Raw genomic sequence first — 25,046 nt, 5'->3', positions numbered from 1 at the left:
TGTGTCATGTAATCCAGACAAAATTAACCAGCCGCATGACTTGTGGGAACTTAAAGGTGGATGATCTCATAAAGCCAATGTTGACATTTGAAATCACCAAAACAAACACGCCCATAAACCAATAGAATCTAGATCCAACCCCTCCCACTTTATATACTTTGTTCTGCCAAATGAACCAGTATATTTGCATTGTTGCAGCCCGCAATTAGTTGCAACATGTGGTCGCCAACGTTTGCTCTTATCAATTTAAGTGTAAGTTTGATTAATAATATAGTTGAGAAAGATTCATACTTTAGAAAGTATCACAGTTAGGTGTAAGGGGAGGTAAGGACACGTTCCCGACAGTGTGACATCACTGAAGGGATTTATTTGTACATTATCCCACTTATTACACAGCTATTCCTATATGAGTAAATATAAAAACACATTTATTTGATATCTTTTATTAGCAAATACAAAAAAAGTAAACCAACTACAAGGGAAACCTGTTTTCTAATGGCTGTAAGCAAATACGCCTTAAAACAAATTCAAAGTCCATACAAGATAAAGATTCAATTTATGCATATTTAATACTGCATCCAGTCATAGGTCTTAAACTGCATGTGGTAAGATCACTCGCAGAAGGCTTACCTGAAATGTTTTACTCCAAAACATTATAGCAAAAAACTTACATTTCACCCTAAAGGCACTACTTTTAGTGTAGTCATAAGTAAAGTTCGTTTTTATGTCAAAAGAATAACTTAATTTAGTTACGACTTAATGGTGAAATGGTAACGCAGCAACACATATATGACGTGTCTTGTGGTAAAACTGCCGACCAATCTCTGGATCCAACCCCGCCCCCTGGATGTGGTGTTCTGCAGTGAGGCGCTACTGACGATGTTGGTTAGTAGACACGCCCCTTACTGCTGATTGGCTACAAGTGTGTTTTGGTACTCGGCCCGACTCCCTTTTTCAAAGTGTTTTTTAAAAATCATGCACCCCACCTGTAAATGTTGTTTAACAGTGTAATTCACAACAAAGTTGTGTCGTGTACATGATTTCAAATGCCTATACATTATCCCTAAAGTAACTTTTATTGCACTCAAATAAACCATTTTTAGTAGTAACCATGTTTTTGGTGTATTGATTATCATTGGTTTCTACAGTAGCCATGGTTTAACCATTAACATTTACCCCAAAACAGGCTCTTATCCTTATCTATAGGTGTGGCATACTTAAGTCATCATAGCACATAAGAATTTTGGTCTCTGGGTTTGATGCATATGAACTTCAATTGACTTTCTTTCTATAATAATTTACACTGTTATAGCAAAAATGTAAAGACATGAGTGCATTTGTATCGAAACAAAAAAAAATCTGAAAAAATAAGAAATTCATTAACATTTCTTTTAATTTATTATATAGCTCTTTATTTTTTGTTGAATAATTTAGAGTACACGTCAATGCCTCAGTTGTATACTATACAACACATACAAGAATTAAAACCCAATATTTGTCAAACCAAGCAGTTACTGATTCAAGCACTCAGTAAAGCATTCCCACACACATCATGAAAATTATATTACTCATCATGCTCAAACTACTTGATTCCCAAGAATTTAGTCATCGTAAATAACGCTATCATAATGGATAATACGGGATGTGACAGTTCACTGTGACCCAGCTTGTAAAACCAAGTTCACATTTCCAGTTGTAAACCTACGACTGGCGCTTCTACATGAAAGGATTTGGTAAAGCTTATGCAAGTCAATTTTTCGAAATATTGTATAAAGGTGCGTTTTTGTGTACACGGGTATAAGACTGTGCATGTTTGAGCTACACATTTGATCCACAAACAAGCTTTTTACAGTCTTTTAAAAGTTCAAAAATCAAGGACATTTATCAAAAGTTCACTTCATTAAGAAGGTTCATTTCACCTTCCCATCAGCATGTTTTTATATGTATATATATATATATTCATCATTACAGTATATTCATATCCAGTCCCATGTCCTATTCGGTGGTTTTGTTGTGGTTTTGTCGGTTGTTCAGTGCAAGCTGCATTGCCCAAATGCTCAGAGGCCTCATATAAGCTAGAGAGCGGTAGATGGATTTCTCACAATATGCTTCAGGAGTCTGGAAGGCCATTCCCAATCGCTCCCATACAGCACGATAGCAGCCTTCAGCAGTACGCAGACCCTCTTCAACCATGCCCTGGAAAATGCATACGAGTACAGTTAATGTTTGGAGAAAGAAGCTAGATTAATTATTTCTATTGTACAAGATGAAATGCAATGAATGACATGCATTAGCAACCTGTAAAACCCCAACAATGACCTGAGGTTTGTCTTACCTCGTGAATCATTGTAGCAGCCAAACCGTACACCACACCCACCCAAACCTCATCTGATTGGACACTAGAACGATCAGGCACACCCTCTGGCCTCATCCCATTGACTGCACCCATCTGTCCACCTGCAAAGCTCATAACGTTGAGGTCAAACACTGACTTCAATGCACTGCAGATTTTCTCCTTGGGAAAGGCCTGCACAAAGAAATGAATATTGAAAATAGTGCCAAGTTAATGTTATTGTCTTATGTGAATAGGTGAAAAGTTGTACATAATGTCTTGAATGTGCAAAAAACTAAACAAATACTTGCATAAATGCTGTTGTTGGCACATCTACATAATTGGGTTGCATACGGGCGATGTGCATATATATGCAAGCAGACTTGATAGATTAATGTGTAATACATACAGTATACTTTTTGCTTTACATACCTGGAAATCACCATCCCCAAGTCCAGATGCCCTGAGAAACCACTGTCCCGCACACTGGTCTGACATTACACTGTTGGATAGGCTCCGTCCACTACTGTCATAATTATAATACTTGCCTGAAACAATAAAATAATTACAGAAAAAACATTAAATGGACATAAGAGTGCTTGAATATCCACGCCTTTTCCTCCAAGTTATATTTTCATCCTACTATACATGATCCCTTAGTATGAAAATAGATCTTATGACCGACCTGATTTTCAACAACCTAAAACCTAAAATTATTTATTTGAACCTGTTCATAGCTTCTTAAACAAAACAAAAAAAGTTAAAGGTGGTTAAAGTTTGCATATAGATCATAATGACTGGATTATCTAGTTAATTAAACTGACATGTTTATTTAACTTAAAACAACAAAAGCTCTGCCAGCACAGACCTCGAAATGACAAATACAAATTGACTATTTGGCCTAGCCAAATTTTTTTACCTACTGTACCAATAATTAATGAAAAAAAATAGCCCCTCTATACTAACTCTAGATATTAATGATGACTACGTGATACTACATGTTATAGGGGTGAGACCACACCCTCCACACACAGGCACATTAACAGAAAGAGTCACACAACTTGGGTAACTTAAAGGGATATGCTCATTTTCCAGCTCCCCTAGGGTGAAACATTTGATTTTCACCCTTTTGGAATCCACTTCGAATTCATGAACGATGCCAGACTTTTGTGCTGCGCATGGATGAAATGGCTACTAGCACTATGCATTACAGTTAGAAAATGTAAATTTTCATAAAATCAAAACTTGAATTTTTTCCTGTACTAAATGCTAAATACATGTCTGACTGTTGAAACGAACCAAAACAAGAAAATCGCATTCATGACAATTTATGGTGATTTTATTTCCGTTACACCATTGCCTACAATGATGCTGATGCGGGATTCCCCTGTTTCAAGATGGCGGCTCTGTTTGACGCATTCGGTCCAATGAACTGCCGTAGCCAAGGCGACATCTAGTGTACATATCTATGGTCTGGCGCTACCACTTTTAGCATAGCTTAGCATAATGCATTAAATTTGATAGACCATTAGCATTGCGCTAAAAAATAACCAAAGTTTCAATATTTTTCCTATCGTGTACGAAGACTGACGGAAAATGTTTATTTTTTGCAATGATATTACGCACTGCCCGAAAATAGTACCCTATTTTCCTATAGTACATATCATTGCGACTCCTGCAGCCACGTTATGACAGCAAAGTCCTTGATTATTACGCCAGAATAAGAGTATAGTTCCTAGCAATATCTGTCTAGAAAATCGCAACGTTTAATTTTCCGTCGGTCTTAGTACACGATGTAACTACAGAAGATTCAAGTTTAAAAAAAAAAAATCGAAACTCTTTGGTTATTTTTTTGCGCGATGCTAATGGTCTAATCATTAGGTACGTAAATTTAAATCTAGCCCCTCTCGAATTACTACTGGTGTTCCGCAGGGCTCAGTTTTGGGTCCTTTACTTTTTATTATTTATCTGCTACCGCTTGGAATTATTTTTCGGAAACCCGGAACCCACTTCCAAACCTGCTGCCAATCTCCCTCCACTAAGTTTAATCAATTGTTTATCTGAAGTTAAAGCTTGGTTTTCAAATAATTTTCTCAAACTCAACATGACTAAAACTGAAATTCTTCTTGTTGGTACAAAAAACAATCTTAATAAGGCCAGTGGTTTTTCTATGTGTATTAATGGTTCTACAATTGTTCCTTCAAATTATGTTACGAGCTTGGGGGTCATCTTTGATAACACACTATCATTTGAAGCCCATCTAAACAAAAATCACTCGAACTGCGTACTATCATATTCGAAATATAAATCGGCTGCTTCCTGCCCCTTCTACAAAGAGTACTGCTATTTTGGTCCATGCTCTTGTCACCTCTCGCTTGGTCTATTGTAATGCTCTTTTTTATGGTCTTCCGCACAAATAACTGACCCGACTGCAACTTGTTCAAAACTCAGCAGCTAGAATCATTACTTGCACTCCTGTGAGCTACCATATATTTCCCGTTCTTCAACATCTGCACTGGCTTCCTGTTAAAGAGCGTATTGAGTTTAAAATCTTACTCCTGGCATTAAAGGCACTTCATAACCTGGCGCTGACTTACATTGCTGATCTTTTTGAAAGATATACTCCCTCTCGTTCATTAAGATCTGAATCTTCTCTGTCCCTAGCAGTATCACGTGTGCGCCTGTCTTCTGTGGGTCCGCGAGCATTTAGCAACGCTGCTCCTTTTTTATGGAACAAGCTTCCACAAAATTAGTGACACTTTGCCCATTTTTAAATCGCGGTTAAAAACTTATCTTTTTAAGCAGGCCTATTATTAATGTTTTATTCTGCATGTTTTGATTAATGTGATTTGAATGTTTTGAATTTTATGACTGTTTTCTATATTTATTTGTTGTACGGTGTCCTTGAGTGTCATGAAAGGCGCCTATAAATAAAATGTATTATTATTATTATTATTATAATTATTATTAATCAGATTCAATGAATTATGCTAAGCTATGCTAAAAGTGGTACCGCCAGACCCGGTGATCAGCTGAATGGATTCAAAAATGGTAAAAAAAAAAAATGTTTAACTCTAGAGGAGCTGGAAAATGAGCCTATTTTCAAAAAAAAGTGGAGTGTCTTTTTAAGTAAGACATACAGACAAGACAGACCCTGTTTTTAGAACAAAAACGAGATGTTGAACAAAAATAAAATTTATGGCTGGTATGAATACCATGCGTGTTGTCACACTTGCCATTCCACAGGAGTTTGTCATAGGCAGCACTTCCTCGTTCTAAAATATCTCTGTAGCGTTGATAAACAGACTCGCAATTCAGCAAACGGGCCATTTTGCACATCATGCACACTGACGCCAGCCACAGACCACCACAGTATGCACTGGAACATGCACAAACACACTTATTACTTATGTATGTTGATAAATGGCACATTAATTAGGGAATCGAGGAGATTTATTTTTACTGGGGTTGTCAGACAAACAAATAATACTTCAGCATGTGGCAACACAGCTAAAATATGGTAATATTTATATATACCTGCTTGTAATGGAGCAATGGAGAAATGTGCTGTACTACACACAGTGGTTGGGTATCCCACATTAGCCATTTAACCACTTAACATACAATCAGTTGTCTTGCGCTGTATTTTAATCAGTAATTTAAATAAAGAGATGCTGCCATACCAAGAATTAAATATTTGACACACGAAAATGTTTCATCAATTTATATGTTTTTTTCCAAGCACTTACCTTGCTCCAGTCACTGTCCATCCATCATAAGTCTGGTCTGCATAGCCAGAATTTTCAATCAGCCCATCTCCATCCTTATCAAACTTCAGCTCTGTTTCCATGACTGTCTGAACCAGAATAGCAGATCTGTGAGTGATGTGTGCTGAAACACTACTATTCTCTACACTTTTTATTCTACACAACTTACCTGGCATATGGGCCACATGTCCTTCAGATACTGCTCATCCTGAGTCAAGTAATAGTCTCGGTATACTTGCAGCACAAACTTCAAGTTCAGATCCTTCCAGTCAGCTGTATCGTGAATCAAGTAAGCGTTGACACGAACCCACGGCTCATCATCTGATTAAAATCGAAAAGTATGTTCAGCTTTTAACAAAATTTGGTGAATTCATCTAAAGAAAATAGAAATCTGAATTTTCTAAATCTGTGAAAGTTGTGTTTAAAAATCAAGTGATAAACAGGCAAAGCACACGTTTTAGGCTAGGATCAGCTCCCATGTTCATATTATTGTATTATATGAGCAATTGAGGGGAAACTCAAACTATTAGTTCACATTATTATTTCATAAGCTAAAGGATTTCAGGAAAACACATTTATGAAAGCACGTTTTCCTGGAAACAATCTTGGTTCCTCAAATAATATGATAAATTAAACATGAAATATTAAAGAGATATTATTATTAATTGAAAATTGAATCATCCACTCTTTCCTGTAAAATAAAAGTAGACAGTGACCAGTTGCTATCAAGCTTAAAGTTTTTAAAGAGATAGTTCACCATAAAATGAAAATTGTGTCATCATTTTTTCATCCTCATGCTGTTACAAGCCCGCATAAATTTCTTTATTTTGTTCAACAAAAAAGAAGATATTTTAATAAATGATGGTAAGCACTAGTGATGCGCGGGTCCATTTATAAACAACCCGCACCCGACCGACGTTTTCAACTAACCCGCCCAAAACTTGGATCGCAAAAAAAAAACAAATATTGTACCCGACCCGCATTTTTTAAAAGTAGTAATTGTTTAAAAAAAGTTATTTGGCATCTTTATTTCAAACGACCCGACTGACTGTGACCTGAATATCATTACAAATATTTTTAGATGACTCGTACACTGCAAAAATGACTTTCTTACTTATTTTTACTGAAAACAAGACAAAAACACTATCTAAATATTCTTAAATCAAGATGCGTTTTCTTGATGAGCAAAATGAACTAGGAAAATAAGTCTAGTTTTTAGACAAAAAATATAAACTTTAAATCAGTTTGTGCTTAAAACAAGCAAAAAAATCTCATGGAATAAGAGATTACTTGAAAATACTTTTTTCATAAACACTTAATTCAAGAACATTTTCCTTATTCCATTGGCAGATTTTTTGCTTGCTTTAAAGATACAATTTGTATATTATGCGCCGCAAGATGGCGCCAGATCAAACAAAAACAATGATGTTGTTTACTGACGCTCTGAAGCAGCGTGGAATTATGGGATTTGTAGTCTTTAACTCAACCACTGATGGCCATCAATCAGACGAGAACGAGAAATCACGTTGATGGATAAGGTAATCAAGTCTTATAAATGTTGCGTTTGATGACATCGTTTATTTCATTATGTAAGTTTATATGTGATGTTCAAAACTAAATTGTTAGTCATATTGATATTACAGTATTAGTCCAAATTCGATGGTAAACACAGCACAGAATTAAGTTTTCAACTTACAATCTACAAGGATTTTTCACATAATGTATTGACAGTACAAATCTTATTGTGAAGTGTCTTAAAATGACCATTTATATTGCTGTACAATACCTTTTGATGTGCATATCGTCCGCGGGAAGACGCGCTGATTAAAATCTACACACTAATGTTGTGATCAATATAATAGCATACGTTTTTTGAAGGGTTACGAATCAAAACAACTCACCCATCGCGTAAAACACAAGCAGGATCACACTCTCGGTCTAGTTAAATGCTGTCGTGAAGCTCTCTCCATCCAGATAATGCAACAACAAATTGATCCTCCCTCGTTTTGTTCCAAACTCTTCTTGGGTCGTTTGGTTGGCCCGTACGCTTACAGGAGCTGACACAATCAGCGGCAGACGGTACAGAGATATCCATAAGTCCATAAGCAAGCGCGTAGCCCGACAGGCGCTATCGCATAGTTCCACATTTGTCCACAACACTGGCTGCGTCCGAAAACTCAAGGCAGAGAGGACTTGTTGCCTCGCTGCCTCATGAGGAAATGACTTCGGCCTCGGAGCCTGAAGGCCGCTTAGAGAAAGGCTTTCCGACGCACTTCAAAGGCAGCGTGTTTGAAATATAAACAGAGAGCGCCTTTGTGATAACTAATCACATATTTGAAAACTACAATACTAATTTCTCGCTAGAAATGCAATTAAAATGTGTAAAAAGTGAAAATATACGTTTATTTTCACTAAATTTGTGCTCCAGTCGCTTCCTTGGCCGCCATTTTATTTTTTCGAGCTCGACCACTGTTGTCATGTGGTTTACGTCAGTAAAGGCGGTGACAAAGGGTCACATGGATATTAACGTCATTGACAAGAGACTGCACTGCCCCGTAACAATGTTTTGAATGGAAATTTTCTCACGATTTACAAGTAGTTGAAATCATTACAGATATTGATAGTAATCAGCTGGACAAAATATATAACACTGGCCTAGTGGTTTTTGGAGATTTTACTGCAAATATCTTACAAATTGCACCTTTAAGCACAAATTTACTTAAAGTTTATATTTTTGTCTAAAAATTAGACTAGGTCATTTTGCTCATCAAGAAAATACATCTCAATTCAAGAATTTTTAGATATTTTTACTGAAAAAAGACAAAAATACTAATTAAGAAAGTCATTTTTTGCAGTGTAACCGTGGGTGACCACAGGCACCAGCTCATTTTGGATCAACCCGCGTATCACTGGTAAGCACACAGTTGATGATTGACTTCCATAGTAGGAAAAACAAATACTATGGAAATCAATGGGTACCTTCAACTGTGTGCTTACCATCAAATATCTTATTTTGTTTTCAACAGAATAAAAAAATCATACCGATTTAGAACAACATGAGTGTGAGAAAAGTATGACAAAATTTTCATTTTGGGGTGAATTATCCCTTTAAGCCTCTTTCAAAACAACCACAAATGTAACCAAAAAGGCCATACGAAATATTCTTCTTAAAGGGATAGTTCGGCCAAAAATGATATTAAACCCATGATTTACTCACCCCCAAGCTGTCTGAGATGCATATGTCCATCGTTTTTCAGACAAACACATTTTCAGATATTTTAGAAAATGTTTTAGATCTTTCAGTTAATTAAATGTGAAGTTACGGGGTCCACATCCTTCAAGTCCAAAAAATATGCATCCATCCTTCACAAAATAAATCCAAATGGCTCCAGGATGATAAACAAAGGTCTTCTGAGGGTAATCCGTGCCGTGTTGTTATTTAAAACTTTATAAACGAAAATAACTACCTTCCGGTAGCGCCGCCATCTTAGTTGCGTCCGCATTCAAGATCACAGCTTTACGCACCTTACAGAGGTTACTCTGCTGCTGCTCTGTGCCCCCACCCTCCGAATTTGTCATACGTCACTAAGAAAAGTGCGTACACTACGCTAATACTCTCTCCTGAATACAGAGGAGTCTAAGATGGTGGCGGTACCGGAAGGTAGTTATTTTGGTTTTTAAATTTTTAAATATTGATATTTCTACAACAACACGGCACAGATTACCCTCAGAAGACCTTTATTTATCATCCTGGAGCCGTTTGGATTTATTTTGTGAAGGATGGATGCAAATTTTTTGGACTTGAAGGACGTGGACACCGTAACTTCACATTTAGTTAACTGAAAGATCTAAACCTTTTTCTAAAATATCTGAAAATGTGTTTGCCTGAAAAACAATGGACATATGCATCTCAGACAGCTTGCGGGTGAGTAAATCATGGGTTTAATATCATTTTTGGCCGAACTATCCCTTTAAGTCATCATTCACTATAATCTTTTGTTAAATAAGTCTTTAACTCATACAGCGATGAAGTAAAATGGTTTATACCACAAGGGCTGTTGAATGCTTTATTCTGATTGGTTAAGAAATGTTCCACAGGTGTTGATTATAAATAACCACCAGAGCAAAGTCTATGGTAACTGTGGTATAAGGGGAATAATTGACTCCGGTCATTTAAATTATTTCAAAATAATTGGGTGTGTAGTATTCTCGAATAATTCAACGTCCCGTCGTCAATTATTCCTTACATATACAACTTACCAGGGTCTCCAATGTCGTGAGGCACAACACCTCGTGTCTTGACTGGTGAGCACTGGCCGTTCATTAGATTTAATCTCTCTGTAGGGTCATGTTGAACGACACTACCAGCTGAAAACGTCAAATGGATTGAGAAATTATAAACAAATATAAGAAAAACTACATTGCATCTTTTTATTTAAATATTACCTTGAAATGTTTAGCTCACCAATATCATACTGCAAGCTCAGAGCCAGCTTGGGCCATAGCATGATCAGTGCAAATGAGGCGTAAAAGTGCACATCATATGTGTTATACATCCTGTACTCCTGACCTAGGATCAGAAAGTGTGACACGCAAGACACATATAATTTTAAATTTGAATTACATGTATAATAACGAATTGAGAGCCAAAGCACGAGGTATTGACTTAAAATCTCAAATAAAATCAAAATGGCGTGTTCTAAAGAAATGTAGTTTACATACATCAATTTAATGTTTAGAGGTAAAAGTCCCATTCTCTTACCCTCCAGATAAGCAAATCGCCCGTACTCCTTAACAACTAGAGGCTGGGCTGGAAGCCCCCCATCCTCAGGACGGAGACCACCACTGATGTCACTGTCTTCTGGAAGCTCCAGCCACACAGTTCCACCATCCACAACGAAATAAAGCTCATTAAACAGAGCTGACTTATACCAAGCTGGAAGTGAACTACACACATACAGAGCATGTCAGTCTATTGGTAGAGACATTACTCTTGATGTACTGCAGTAGTGTCAACTGTAGCGGTTATCTAAAGAACAGGTTGGCTCATAAAATATATATATAAAAAAAGACATACATAAAATTGTCAGTGAAATAAATGTAACTTTTATGTGGACAGGGATTACATTAAACTAGGACTAGGCCTTGGTTGCAACAAGTAGTTTTTAACAACCATACCTTAGAAAAAACATTACTAGTATGCATCTTATGGCAACACAATGGCACTTATATATTTTAAGATATGTCAGCGCAACATGCATTTTGCAATTTGAGTTCCCTATCCAGGAAACCACACCATTATTACACAACATTTTCCTCAATTCAAAAATGTTTGAAAATTTACAATTAATCGATTACAGTCCGTAGGTTTTACACCTACAAACTGATGATTTATGTTAAATCAAAAATGTAGGTACCACACCCACCACACACAAATCTGACTATATAAAGTGCACTTAATAGTTACAAAAAGAAGAGCATTGTTGAAAGGATATGAGTAATAATGTCATAAAAGGGTTATATCAACACACGTAGGTTAACGATGAGTCTAATGTTTGTTTTAGTAAACAGGCAAATCAGTTACAGAAAGAAAGGCTGCAGTGCACACACAAAGAAAACAGTTGTAACTTTGCCTCTGGCAGCTTAATTCACTGAAACACACCTTTCGGCTTTCTTCAAAAACTCTTTTCTTTTTACCTGTCCTGAAGAATTGGACTCTGCCATTCATCGATGCTCTCCTCCCATTTATTGTAGTGTGTGAGCGCGTAGTGCGACAGAGAGGGGGCTGCATCCCCTTTGCTGCCATAGTAACGGGTGTATCGCCTGAAACAAACACCCCACCCTTTAATTTTATAAGGTCACTGATAAACATAAGTACAGATGATGTATGAAGCTAGAGAAGTTGTGTGTTATTTAAACTGTTAAGATTTTCCTGATGTAATTGAAAAACTTGGTAACTCAATCATGGAATATATTCATATCATACCAAACACATGTGACTTATTTTCCGCTGTGCAACAATAAAGAAAACACAAAATATTTTAAAGGTCAAAAGCCCATTTATGGTAAAAGTGCAATGACAGTCTGAAAAAAAAACGTTTCGCTTTGTTTCAATAAAACCAGAATGTCACATAAACAACAAAAAGACCTCTTTCACAATCTAACCTGAATTACAGTGTATACACTGAGGATGAAAGAGATTGGATAATGATTGTCAGAACAGACTTTGTGTAAATCGTATGACACACCTAAAGAGATACTTCACCCAAAAATGAAAATAATGTCATTAATGACTCACCCTCATGTCGTTCCAAACCTTTTAGACCTCCGTTCAGCTTTGGAAACACAGTTTAAGATGTTCTAGATTTAGTCTGAGAGCTTTCTGACCCTCCATTGAAAATGTATGTACGGTATACTGTCCATGTCCAGAAAGGTAATAACATCATCAAAGTAGTCCATGTGACATCAGTGGCTCAATTAGAATTTGTTGAAGCATCGAAAATACATTTTGGTCCGAAAATTAAAAAAATTATGACTTTATTCAGCATTTTCTTCTCTTCTGGGTCTGTTGTGAACCGCGTGCACGAGACTGCAGTGACGCTGCTCACGTACGACGCTGCTGACGTGTTATCTGGTGCGCCCCAGCTTTTTTGGCGCCCAAGCTTTGTTTACAGTCTGAGGGAGACGCACGCTGTAAGTGTAAAAAAAAAAATCTTCACAAACATGTCTGAGGATAACACGTCAGCAGCGACATACGTCAGCAGCTTTACTGTGCACGGGCATTCGCAACAGACACGGGAGAGAAGTTGTAATTTTTGGACCAAAATGTATTTTCGATGCTTAAAGGGCCATTTCACCGATAGGAACATTAATCTTTATGGAAAGTGAGTCATATTTGTAGTCAAAATGTAACATAAATGTAGAATTTTGTGCCTATTTGACCGAGAAGAGACAAAATGTGACTTTAGAGCACATTTGTATGAAAAACTACAACTCCCACTATGCACCACAATGCACAGCTCTGCAAGCCACTCCCATTAATCGGAACACAGCTCAGATATGATATTGTGTACATAAATGCCACGTTAGAAAAACAAAGAAAATAGCCACCACTGTCTGACAGACACCAATCATGACTTACTTTTAAACGTGATGCTACATTGTGTTACACACAATAACACTCGGGCCTGGTGTTTAGCAAAATCTTATTCAAACAGTAACGTGCGGTTTCAAATCCGCAGTACAAATGTCTTTTCAAGTAATTAAAAAAGGGTATGCATTTTAAATGTTTATTACGTTTTACCAATTTTCTTTTTGTCTCTTGTTTACTGTAATTACATTTGTGCTATTATTGGCCTCACTGCTCTCACAATATAGACATATAAAACACCGCTCAGATATGCTATTGTGTATATAAATGCCACGTTAGTATAACAAAGAAAATATAAACACTCACTTTAGTCAGACGTCCGTTTATCCCTGCATCCTGCACACAAACACGTCCCCTGCATTATATCTCCACATACGCGCTGCCTCAGCTCTTAGAGCTTGTGCTCGTAAACCGAAACACGTCTTTGAAATAAGCACGCGCCCAGAAACATTAACAAAACAAACGTTCATATCCTTATCTGATCCAGAAATCTTAAACAGAAAGCACACAGCGCGAGTCTGTCCAAGCTCATATACTCTGCAGCGCGTTTGCTCGTTGAAGCCGAAGCAAACGTGTATGTGAAATAAACATGTCCAAACGCGCGCAAAGTTGCTCTCTTGCCCCGAAACCTTCACCAAACGAACGTCCATATCCTTATCTGATGCAGAAATGTTATAAAGAAGCCACACAGCGAGAGAACAGGCAAGTTTCTCTACGCAGCAGAGGCCGATGGTTGCGGTGTCTTCCCCCGGCTCCTCTACCCAGCCGACGCCCAGGCTCCGGCTTCTCCTCGGGCTTCTGTTCCTCCATCTGCCTGAGCGCTTTGCTGTATTGTGGCTCATAAAGGTGCAATGAACAGCGGATTAGAGCATCACGCTTGCGAAATCACCCTCTTCTATATTATATTGATTAACTTCCACTGTTATTGTAACATGAAGTCTGACTCGCTCCACAACTTCTGTTTAGCTTAGCTTTGCATAAAGATGGCGGCTGATCGTTTTTTCCCGTCTGTGTTCGTATATTTTCGTAAGTCCCACCCACTGATCTGTAATTCGTCTGAAGCGTGAGTGGGTCCCACCCATAGCCCCCACCTTGGAAAAATGAGGAATGAGTGTCTGTAGTCTTTCACACTCAATAGAGATACAGGATTTCCTTCTTTCAATCAACGATTTTTACATCATTGAAAGAAGGAAGTGCCTCACTGAAATCAGTATTTCTCCCCTCTCAGGGGAAACTGAGGGAATGATGCACGACCATTCAAAAACATGACTGGGGTTCTAACGGTACAAAGCTTAATGGAAATGGGTGAAGTTTCCCTTTAAAGGGGCGGTGAATTTGTCGATTTTATTGTTTTATACTGTTGTCTGATGTCTACTTATGATGTTCGCGTGGTTTTTACATTCAAAAAAATTAAAAGCAATAAGTAATAGGCTATTTTGTTACATGGATTAGTGGCTCTCTGGAGAAATGGTTCGTTTGAAGGGGCAGGCCGCACTGAAGACCTGAACGTAAACGCCCACTGCTATGATTGGATAGCTTTATTCCCCATCATTACATGTGGGCAAATGTTTTAAAAACATTAATGTGTAAAGATAGCAGCCGAACACAAATATGTTTGAGCCACAAAAGATTCTGGGTGCTAAAGATGATACATCAATATAATACGTATAGTAAAGTAGAAACAAAAATGTAAACTCGACGTGACTAAATTACCGTATACAACACATTAAGCGCGCATCAGAATCTAAACTGCGGCAGATATATCCTTATTAATAACTTTGCATATTTCTATTGTGCTTGTGAGGTTGCTCTGACATACACGTAACGTTACATACCACGGTTATATGATAAAAAAGCTTTGTTGAGTGTTGGACCTTTAAACGCAACTCGTCTAAAATACCGTATACAACACAGTAAGCGGGCATCAGAATCTAAACTGCGGCTGATAAATCCTTTTATATCAATAACTTTGTATATTTCTACTGTTAAATTACAGTTGTGTTGTTAAGTGTTGTACCTTTATTAATCGTTTTCAAAGGAAGGTCAGAAAGCTCTCGGACTAAATCTAAAATATCTTAAAGGAAAACACCACCGTTTTTCAATATTTTACTATGTTCTTACCTCAGATGAATTAATACATACCTATCTATTTTCAATGCGTGTACTTTTAATCTTTGTACAGCGCTTCCTGAATGTGTTAGCATTTAGCCTAGCCCCATTCATTCTTATGGCTCCAAACAAAAGTTTTATTTTGTGCCACCATACTTACCTGTGTAACTACTCATGTAACAGTCTTTAAATAGGAAAAACATGGAAGTGTTTGGTGGCCTCTAAATTCATCCGTTTGGAGCCATAAGAGGAATGGGACTAGGCTAAATGCTAACACATTTACGAGAGGCTGTACAAAGATTAAAAGTGCACGCATTGAAAAAAGATAGGTATGTATTAATTTGTCTAAGTTGAGGTAAGAACATTGTAAAATATTGAAAAATGGTGGTGTTTTCCTTTAAACTGTATTTCCAAAAATGAACGGAGGTCTTACAGGTTTGGAAAGACATGAGTCATTAATGACATCATTTTTATTTTTGGGTGATCTATCTCTTTAAAGTATGTTCAAATTATTGTACGTGCACATACCTGGCATGCACCCTCTCTCTTGAACCAAATGTGATTTTGGGCATATCCCAGGCCAAACTGAACTCCATACTGTTGTGTCCATTAGCAGGCACAGAGCAGCTCACGGCTAGGGCTGCTGCTACATCCTCTCCTTTCAGTGTGGGTGTGCTGGGCCCCTCAGGTGAATCCAGTCGTCCATCTGTCATGAGGTCGCTCCACAAAGCATTACAGGTTCCCTTTGGGCTGAACGCTGTCTGGTGACTGATCTCTAGGCCAGACTGTAAGACACCAAGCGCAACCATGAACATAAACTTGTAATGAAATGGGAAGATTAAAAGCTCTGCTTCAAAATAGACAATGCCGACATAGACAGCATTTTTAATTGAGGTGTGTCTATTGTGTGTCTGTACCTTACTACATGTTTGTGTCTTAATAGTAGCAGTCAACTACCTTAGACACAAGAGTGTAAATTTGGTCAGCAATACAAGTTCATGTCGGTCATTTAAAGAATGCTTTTCTAAACATTACATTGTCTAGGTACGTGCTTTAGGTTGTATTCACTCTTTCTGCGTATAGTTTAGTTCATCAACCTCTAACAATCCCCTAAGCCAATAACACTCATATATTCATTGAAGAAGCAGGAGCACAAACTATAAAGTAGGGGTGAAAGTGAAACCTGTTTGACAGACAATCCTGTTCTTGCTGAACATTAAGACTTATTTATGTATTTTATTACAGGCAAAACCTGTTGCTTAACAGGTTTATTACCTTATTTCTTGCACTTATACACAAGGTGTAAGGGTTCACAGGTGTTTGGTGATGTAACAAAACCCCAGCAACTGATTCTCCCTCTTTCTCGAGGTGAAATGGTTCGTTCCAGTGGCCGCCACACTTGTCGTCTTTACTGCCCGACCCGTTAACCATTGTAAACATGATGGAAACATCAAGTGCGTAGTCATTCTTATTCTCAATATCCCACACAAACACAGCCACAGGAAGACTGGAGTCCTGAAAAAAGAGGAAAAGAGAGATACATTTTTATTTTATTTCTGCATTTTTCTTAAATGCAGTCCGCAAAGAAACAAAAAGTCCAGAAAACTTATCTTAAGGTCTCCACATAGTCAATATTTAATTTTCAATAATAATCATCATAATGATAATAATTTATTATGATTAATAATATTTAATATAATATAATAATAATAATAATAATAATAATAATAATAATAATATGATTTAATATAATAATATTTAAAGCCTCTATAGTAAATATTTAGTTTTTAATAGGGATGGGACAGTATGATATCATGATTAAAGTGACCAAAGTTATTATGGTTATCAATATTATAATGGTTTTGTTTAAATGAGATGGAAATGTTCAAAAAGAACTGATACACACACTGAAAACATTTGAATGTTTTATTGTTTTAAATCACAATTTAATATTTCATGTCCCTGAAACTATTTCTGTGGTAAAAACTAAATAAATCTGTCTAATAAGTTTACTGTGAATGAATACAATACATTAACCCTTAAATGCCTTCTTGTGCAAAAAACTATGTTGCATGTGCGCGCATGCGTCAAACTGATTCTCGCTGGACAGGATTTACCGCGAGTTTTCAAAATCACGGTAATCAAACAAGGTTGTGATGATAATAAAATTTTAAACGATAATACTAACCGTCAGGACATTTTACCGTGGTTAATCGTGAAACCGCTAATTGTCCCATCCCTAGATTTTAATAATAATAATAATAATAACAATAATAATAATAATGTATTTAATAATAAATATTTATATAATAAATTAATATAATAAATATTTAATACAATATTATTATTAGAATAAAATATTTAATATAATAATATTTAAAGCCTCTACATAGTCAATCTTTAGCTTTCAATTAAAATACATAATAATGTTATATATAATAATCATATTTACAGCCTCTACATAGTAAATATTTAGTTTTAATAATAATAATAATAATAATAATAATAATAACAACAATAATAATAATAATTATAATAATAGTAATGTATTTAATAATAAATATGTATATAATAAATTAATATAATAAATATTTAATACAATATTATTATTAGAATAATAATATAATTTAATATAATAATATTTAAAGCCTCTACATAGTCAATATTTAGCTTTCAATAAAAATAAATAATAATGTAATATATAATAATAATAATAATAATAATATTTAAAGCCTCTAAATAGTCAATTTTTGGATTTAATAATAATAATAATAATAATAATAATAATAATAATAATGTTATATATAGTAATACTACAACTACTACTACTTAGCCTGGGTTTCCCCATGCTGCCTTGCACGCAAATTTATTCATGCTGCAAGTCTATTATGGAAACTATGGAGCTATTTTGCCCCTGAAATAGGGAACCAATCACAGAACGAGGAGGGGGCAGCAAGACGATGACAAAGTCTATTCGACACACTGATTGGCTCTGAGCTAAGTACAGACGCATTTGATAGACATTCGTAGCACCCAAAAAACAGCATAGGGAACCAATCACAGAACGGGGAGGGGCAGCAAGACGATGACAACGTCTATGCAACACACCGATTGGCTATGAGCTACGTACAGACGCATTTGATAGACATTCGTAGCACCCAATAAACGGCTCTAGGCATTCGTAAACCACGCCTCAAATACGAGATAATGAACATGTGGTTCCCAGACCACGTCTCATTCTATACGAGACTGGTCTGGTGTTAGCCAGGCTAACTACTACCAATAATAATAACAATAATATTTATAGCCTCTACATAGTCAACATTTAGTTTTTAATAAATAATAATAATAATAATAATAATAATGTTTAAATAATTTAGATACTGTTTCATCATCTTTGAGCATATTGAAAAGCAATGTAAAATTACAACAAAATTAAAGGTACAATGTAACTAAAATATCAAACAAATATCAAAGAGCTGTTCACCGTGTAGTCATGGGGGATGACAGGTGACACCTGTCTGCAGGTCAGGGTGACGTTCTGGCCAGGCAGGTGGTACACGGTCCAGGCTCGTGGGTACAGGGCATGGTAAAAGGCGTATTCACCACAGTAGCCCCAGTTCCAACCCTGAAGTGTTGAGGGACGTTCTGTAGACAACACCTGCTGGTATACTGTCTGACCCCCTCTGCGCAGACATACTGTAAACTGGGAGAAAGAGGGAGGAAATGAAGACCTGGAAATTTAACAGTACATATACATACCACAGACTTACCTATAACTATGTTTTAAATACAAACAAGGTCTAAAGTTGAACAGCTTGAACAGTTATTCATTTTTCACAGCGAGTCACAGTGACTAAACACCCAAATCTAAGTAAATACACACTGAGAATATTTCTTGGTTATGTGTAAGTATTCAGGTTATATTTAACAGTTTCAGTTCCCATCCAGAAATGTACCTGGTTAGCTATAACAGTTTTGTAGTGGTACATTCCAGGGTTAAGTTGCCACCTGCAGAAATCTCCTCTCCATCCACGAGTAATACTGCCACCCCCAATGCCACCCAAAGGAACACCTGCAGAAAACACGTTTTCACTTACACCGGGTCATTTTAAGAGTTATGTTATTGGTTTGATATTTCTGTTTGCCTTTGCACTTACCATAAATTTGATTAAGCTGTAAAGCTCCAAACATATCAATAAAAGGCGCTTTCTTTTCAATCTGGGTCTTTTTGTACCACCACCTCAGATACCTGTTCAGGAAAAGACAAGGGAAGAAAGATATGTGACCCAGTCTGTCAAAACCCAGCTAGTCATTTTTATTATTTACAGTTTTCTTCATAAAATCATTCTACACAATGTAAAGAACATTGTGTAAAAATAATTTTAATACATTACATTTTTACAGAGTAAGGCCATGTTAAAGATAGAAATTAAAGTAAAATCAATGACTGAAATCAAACTTTGATGCTTGTAATCTCATAAATACATTATGAGACTTTAGCTTGAATTTCCCAGGCAGGGTCACATTTAGGCTACGTTTACACGGAAACGATCTAAAGAGAAAACGCAAAAGTGCAGTTGGATTATCACTTTTTATTTCGCATTTATACAAGAGTTTTGACGGGAAATCTGCGTGCATATGGTGACGCAAAAGTGTGTGATATTCGAAGTAGTATGCACTCCATGTGGCAATGTGAAGCACTGACACACAACAACACAAAGTCCACGCGCCTGCGTACAAACTTCTTCCTTGTTCTCCCAGGTCTCGTCTCAAGCCGTCTGGTTTGCCTCTGAAAAATTTCGGCATCAACAATTTGATAGAGGTAATTAATGCACCTTCTCTGATCAGTAATACTAGCTGTGAATATTTCGTACAACTGCTGGAAAGACTTGTATATTTATCAAAGCTGCTATGGCAACTTGAAGGTAGCCTGGCTCCGCCCTCCTACGAGCTTCCGCTTAATTTTCATTTCGCTTCAGTACAGGGACTGCTGTGTAGAGTTTCGTTTTCTCCTGCAAAAATCTGCAGGTCCAATCAGCGAACAGAGGGGGGTGGCTAAGAACGATGACGTTGAGGTTGTGTGTCAGTATGAGTTGTAGTTCAGTAATGGCAGCGGAGAAAGACGTGAGAAAACCGATTCGGTCCGCTGTTGCAAAACTGCCGAATATACAGAAGATAAAGCCAGAGCAAGAACAATGTTTGCTAAGTTTTGTTGGTCTGATCATTCGGACTTGTTGTTTCCGGCCGGTTTCGGCGCATGATATACATCACAACCAAATGTTAGCGATTGGTAATGGCAGATTGAGAGTGACTCTGGGCAGATCCAATAGTTTTAAATTTCAACAGAGGACCCTCCTTAATGGAAGTAATGCTTTGCAATGGAGCGTGGCCAGACTTTCTGTACAAATGAAATGAATGTATGAGAGTCTGGTTGGACCAGGCTAACTTGAAGGTCCGATGTATGGAAATAATTTGACATGTTTGCTGTTATTTTCCTGAACTGGCGCATGCCTGTGATGTAAACGAGTACATGACGGGAGCCACCGTGAGCAGACTTTTTTACCCTTTAGACGGGAACGCGAAGTTAGAGCATTTTTAAGATTTCCACTCTGGAGGGTGGTTTCACTTTTTTGCGTTTTTAAGCCCCAAAAACCCCGTCGGCGTGTAAACAAAAGGCACATCCAATAAAATATTTTTACGTTTTCACCCTCGAGCGTTCTCATGTAAACAGTGCCTTATTAAAGCGATACTTGGCTTAACCTACTACTTTACTGTATATGTTACATTTACTACGCTCGCTTTTCTATGCTTTTCCATCTATTAATGTAAAGCTGCTTTGAAACAATTAACAATTGTGAAAAGCGCTATATAAATAAAATAGAATTGAACTCCAGCCAAATATCAAAATTACCACATTATTTAATTACCCTCAAGCAATCCGAGAGATACACCATCATCTTTCAGACGAACGCATTTGGAGTTATTTTAGTAAATTTCCTTGCTTTTCCAAGCTTATAATGAGAGAAAACAGGGATCAGGGAACAACTTCTGACTTTGAACCCCAAAAAAGTGTGTTCATCCTTTACAGAGGTAATCCACATGCCTCCAAGGGGTTAATAAAGGTCTTCTGTGGGTTATCAATGCGATTGTGTAAGAAAAATATCCATATCTCAAAATTTATAAACTATAATTACTAGCTTCCGGCAACGATGGCATCTAAAACTCACGATTAATGAGAGTCCCTGCGCATACCCATGACAACCAACAAAACTCTTGCGTGAGTCCAAAATGGCGCCGTTACCAAAAGCTAGTTATTATAGTTTATACATTTTGAAATATGGATATTTTTCTTACACAATCGCATTGATAACCCACAGAAGACCTTTATTAACCCCTTGGAGGCATGTGGATTACCTCTGTAAAGGATGAACACACTTTTTTGGGGTTCAAAGTCAGAAGTTGTTCCCTGATCCCTGTTTTCTGCTTGGAAGAGCCAAATGTGTTCATCTGAAATATGATGGAAATATGTATCTGCCATTGCTTGAGGTTGAGAAAATCATGGGCTAATTTTGATATTTGGCTGGAGAGTCCCTTTAATGGACAATAAAGAGCTATGAGTGTGTTACGATAGCATAAATCACACAAAAAGCCCTCAGACCACTCTATCCAGCTCTCTTTATTTCGTCTTTGTGTCTCTTCTTCTCCTATTATATGCACACACGGCAGTTTTCAGGCCTATTGAACTCAGCACAAGAGCGCCCAGAAACAGACTCATATGCACAAACATAAAAGGACACATGGCATTATGGGATATGATAATAGAGCTGTAAACTGTCTCTGCACCAAAAAAATACACCTAGTGCTTTTTATATCCAAACACTTGGCACAATCACAATAAAAAGATTTAACATCTCTCAAATCTACCAACTTATCTCAACCTTCACCTATACTAGTGATGAGATTTCCTCCATGTTATAACCACAGGAGTTGCGTGTGGTTCTACTCTGCTAAAAGCTGTGAATAATTAATTAAATGTGATAAAGATCAACTGCAGAAACATAAAAACACTATTCACATCTATGAGAACATGTTTCACGTGTCAAAGATGCAGTTTAACAGTTCAAAATCTATATGATATAATAATGCCAGTACTGAAACGCCAATGAGTTTATCATTAACTTAGAATATAAAACAACACAAGGTCAATAATGATCATTCATTAACCAGCCTTAAACTTGCACAGTTTTAATATTATCCTTATGTTAGATATTTATTAACAGCTAAAAATGTTATAAATCAATTTGTCGGTTATCATGTTCCAGTCAGACAAGTGTGTTAAGGGTCTATGAAGACTATAAACATCTGGGATAGCCTGAAGCACAGGTATTCCTGCTAATCTCAGCAGTTTACCAACAAGTGAATCACACTCAATGTTTTACCAGTTGATAAGATGCAATAAACAAGTTAAATGGGTGTTGTTCTTTTTCATGAAGCTTTTACCAGTAAACACTTCTTGGTTCATCATGGCTGTGGAAAAATAAACCAAGCTCTACTGTGGTCAAAACATAACCTGTTTTTGCCATACTTTAAGCAAGGTTCCCACACCTAAGTTAACTTCAAATTCAATGACCTTTCAAGGACTTTCCAGGTGCAATACCCTCAAATTCAAGGACTAAATGTGGGGACACATTTCAAGTGAGAGCAAGGTAACATCGTGTTACCTTTTAAGATACATTGTTACAGTTCCCTTTCGAGGGAACTCGTGCTGCGTCACTGCGGTGACACTTTGGGTTAAGTGCGTCTGAATGTTTATATCAAATTCATCCAATTGTGAGGCTTAACGACAAAGACGGGGGAGCCAGGAAGTATATCTGAAATATTGCCAAAAACGGCGTTACAGGGACGCAGGAAGTATGGCAAGGGAGACGCAGCGTCTCGTTTCCTTCTCAGGGAACAACAGTAACATACATAACCAGAGACGTTTTCATGTGTCAAAAACAACTATGCAAAAAAGCATTTTGGTATGAATCAACATTTGCATAAAGATAAGCATTTAAGGTGAACAGTTTAACACGTGTGCTTAAAAAGTCTAGAATTTTTATGATATTATCCTACACTACACAGGGATTAATATGGATTTTTTCCAGAAAACGTCCAGATTCAAGCACTTTTAATGACCTGTATCTATGTATGTATATTTTCAAAAACTTCCTATAGGGCCTTGATTTTTTTTCCTCAGTTTCGCAAACTTTCATGGATTTCAAGGAAATTGTAAAAATGGGTTGCTGCATATATCAAACAAGTGTGCTTCCAAAGACCACACAAGCCAAGTGGTTTGTTGTCTGTTATGATCTCTTAGGATACATTTCGAACACAAAGTGAACACACTACCTACAGAGCACTGTTTACTAAAATATGCCTTGTTCAACATACCTGAGACCTAAGCCAAAATGATCAATCAAATTGGAAATTGAGACATCTTTGGCCTGAAATGGTTTCCTCTTTTCTTTGAACTCGTGTGCGAGACATATCCTCCAGCCATCCTTAGGGACACCGAATCCTGTTTCTGTAGACACATACCGGCTCATAAGCTCGGCCAGAGATGTGCTGTCATTTAAATCCATATTTTAGAGTTGCAGAACCACCGGTCCAAACCAAAAGAAGGCTGGTGTGATCTGAAATAAAAGCAAAACACCGGACATTTTTAAAATGGTGCCTTGTCTGTAGGGTTGTGCAACAAGACGTGTAGCCCATGCATAATTTGCGTGCCTACTGCAAGTAATCTACATATGTACTCAAACTTCACCAGAGAGACCGGGCAGGCAGCAACCACAGGCTGGAGATGTAACCTGACCCAATTCCTTTAATTAACTAACAATGCCGCGCTCTTTCCCGCATAGTATGCTTTCTATGAGCCACATCATTGCACTGGATTTTCTTTAAAGATACACCATTGAGTCTTTCCTTGACACCAGACTGTAGTCAACATGTAGGTGTCTTCTATGATTGCATCATGAATGTTTTTCTAATCCTTATCTCATCAGTTTTGTCTTGTAGAGTACTTTACATTTCTTACCACTGCGTCCAAAACCACTCTTGGGTTAGTCGTGGGCTGCAGGAAAAAAGCTTCGAGCTGCTTTTGTTTTGATGCTCAACAGCATGACTGTGTCAATAAATCACCGGATGGGTGTCCCCCTCGGCTCCGCTCTTCCACCTTTGAGGTAAAATCTTTGAAGAAATGTGTTTAAATCTAATTCGCAAAAACGAACTTGTACACGAAAGAAGATTTATGTAGCTTACGGAAGAACAAGAAATAATGTTTCTCCAATGTAAGTAGACATACTGTTATGCAGAATTGCACACTGCTATCTTATACACTTGACCTGGTCAACCCAGCGATGAGCGATCAAATCCCAATGAAAGCGCAAGTATAGTACGTTGTTGGGTTAAACCACTGAGCACACAGCTGGAGGGGGGAGAGATGACGAGTTTACATTTTATTTCATTTGTATAGCTAACACCATGTTCGCATCTACTTTACTATGTATAATATTTATCTAATATCATATTGTCACTTGACTATGTACAGTACTCTAAGTAAAGTGTTTTTCTCATTTATTTGTTCAGATAAAATCTACCTTTATTGTTTTTGGATTAAGACTTTTACGTCACATGTGCCACGGAG

The 25,046-nt window shown here is 37.0% G+C and overlaps 1 protein-coding gene across 1 annotated transcript; it reads right to left on the bottom strand.

Annotated features, from left to right (window-relative positions):
• Window positions 1-1,944: 1,944 nt before the first annotated feature.
• Window positions 1,945-24,776, bottom strand: gba2 (glucosidase, beta (bile acid) 2). Its single transcript, XM_055199975.2, has 17 exons — window positions 24,438-24,776; window positions 23,795-24,036; window positions 19,519-19,610; window positions 19,318-19,433; window positions 18,846-19,064; window positions 16,634-16,873; window positions 15,887-16,143; window positions 11,797-11,922; window positions 10,862-11,046; window positions 10,565-10,669; window positions 10,360-10,467; window positions 6,269-6,420; window positions 6,082-6,188; window positions 5,569-5,711; window positions 2,765-2,880; window positions 2,336-2,527; window positions 1,945-2,196 (listed from the first exon to the last, which is right to left on the bottom strand). The coding sequence occupies exons 2-17, from the start codon at window positions 23,983-23,985 to the stop codon at window positions 1,996-1,998; spliced, it is 2,550 nt and encodes an 849-aa protein (XP_055055950.2). The 5' UTR covers window positions 23,986-24,036; window positions 24,438-24,776; the 3' UTR covers window positions 1,945-1,995.
• Between the last annotated feature and the right edge of the window lie 270 nt (window positions 24,777-25,046).

The sequence above is a fragment of the Misgurnus anguillicaudatus genome, chromosome 21, assembly GCF_027580225.2.
Source record: "Misgurnus anguillicaudatus chromosome 21, ASM2758022v2, whole genome shotgun sequence".
Classification (NCBI taxonomy): domain Eukaryota; kingdom Metazoa; phylum Chordata; class Actinopteri; order Cypriniformes; family Cobitidae; genus Misgurnus; species Misgurnus anguillicaudatus.
The sequence above is the reverse complement of the archived record's forward strand: the minus strand, read 5'-3'. Positions and strand labels throughout refer to the sequence as shown.

Coding starts and splice junctions, on each gene's coding strand:
- gba2 (XM_055199975.2), bottom strand. CDS start 23,985: ATGGATTTAAATGACAGCACATCTCTGGCCGAGCTTATGAGCCGGTAT. Junction 16,144..16,633: donor GTATAAGTGCAAGAAATAAG/GTAATAAACCTG, acceptor GGTGTCTTACAG/TCTGGCCTAGAGATCAGTCA. Junction 10,468..10,564: donor GAGCTTGCAGTATGATATTG/GTGAGCTAAACA, acceptor TGACGTTTTCAG/CTGGTAGTGTCGTTCAACAT.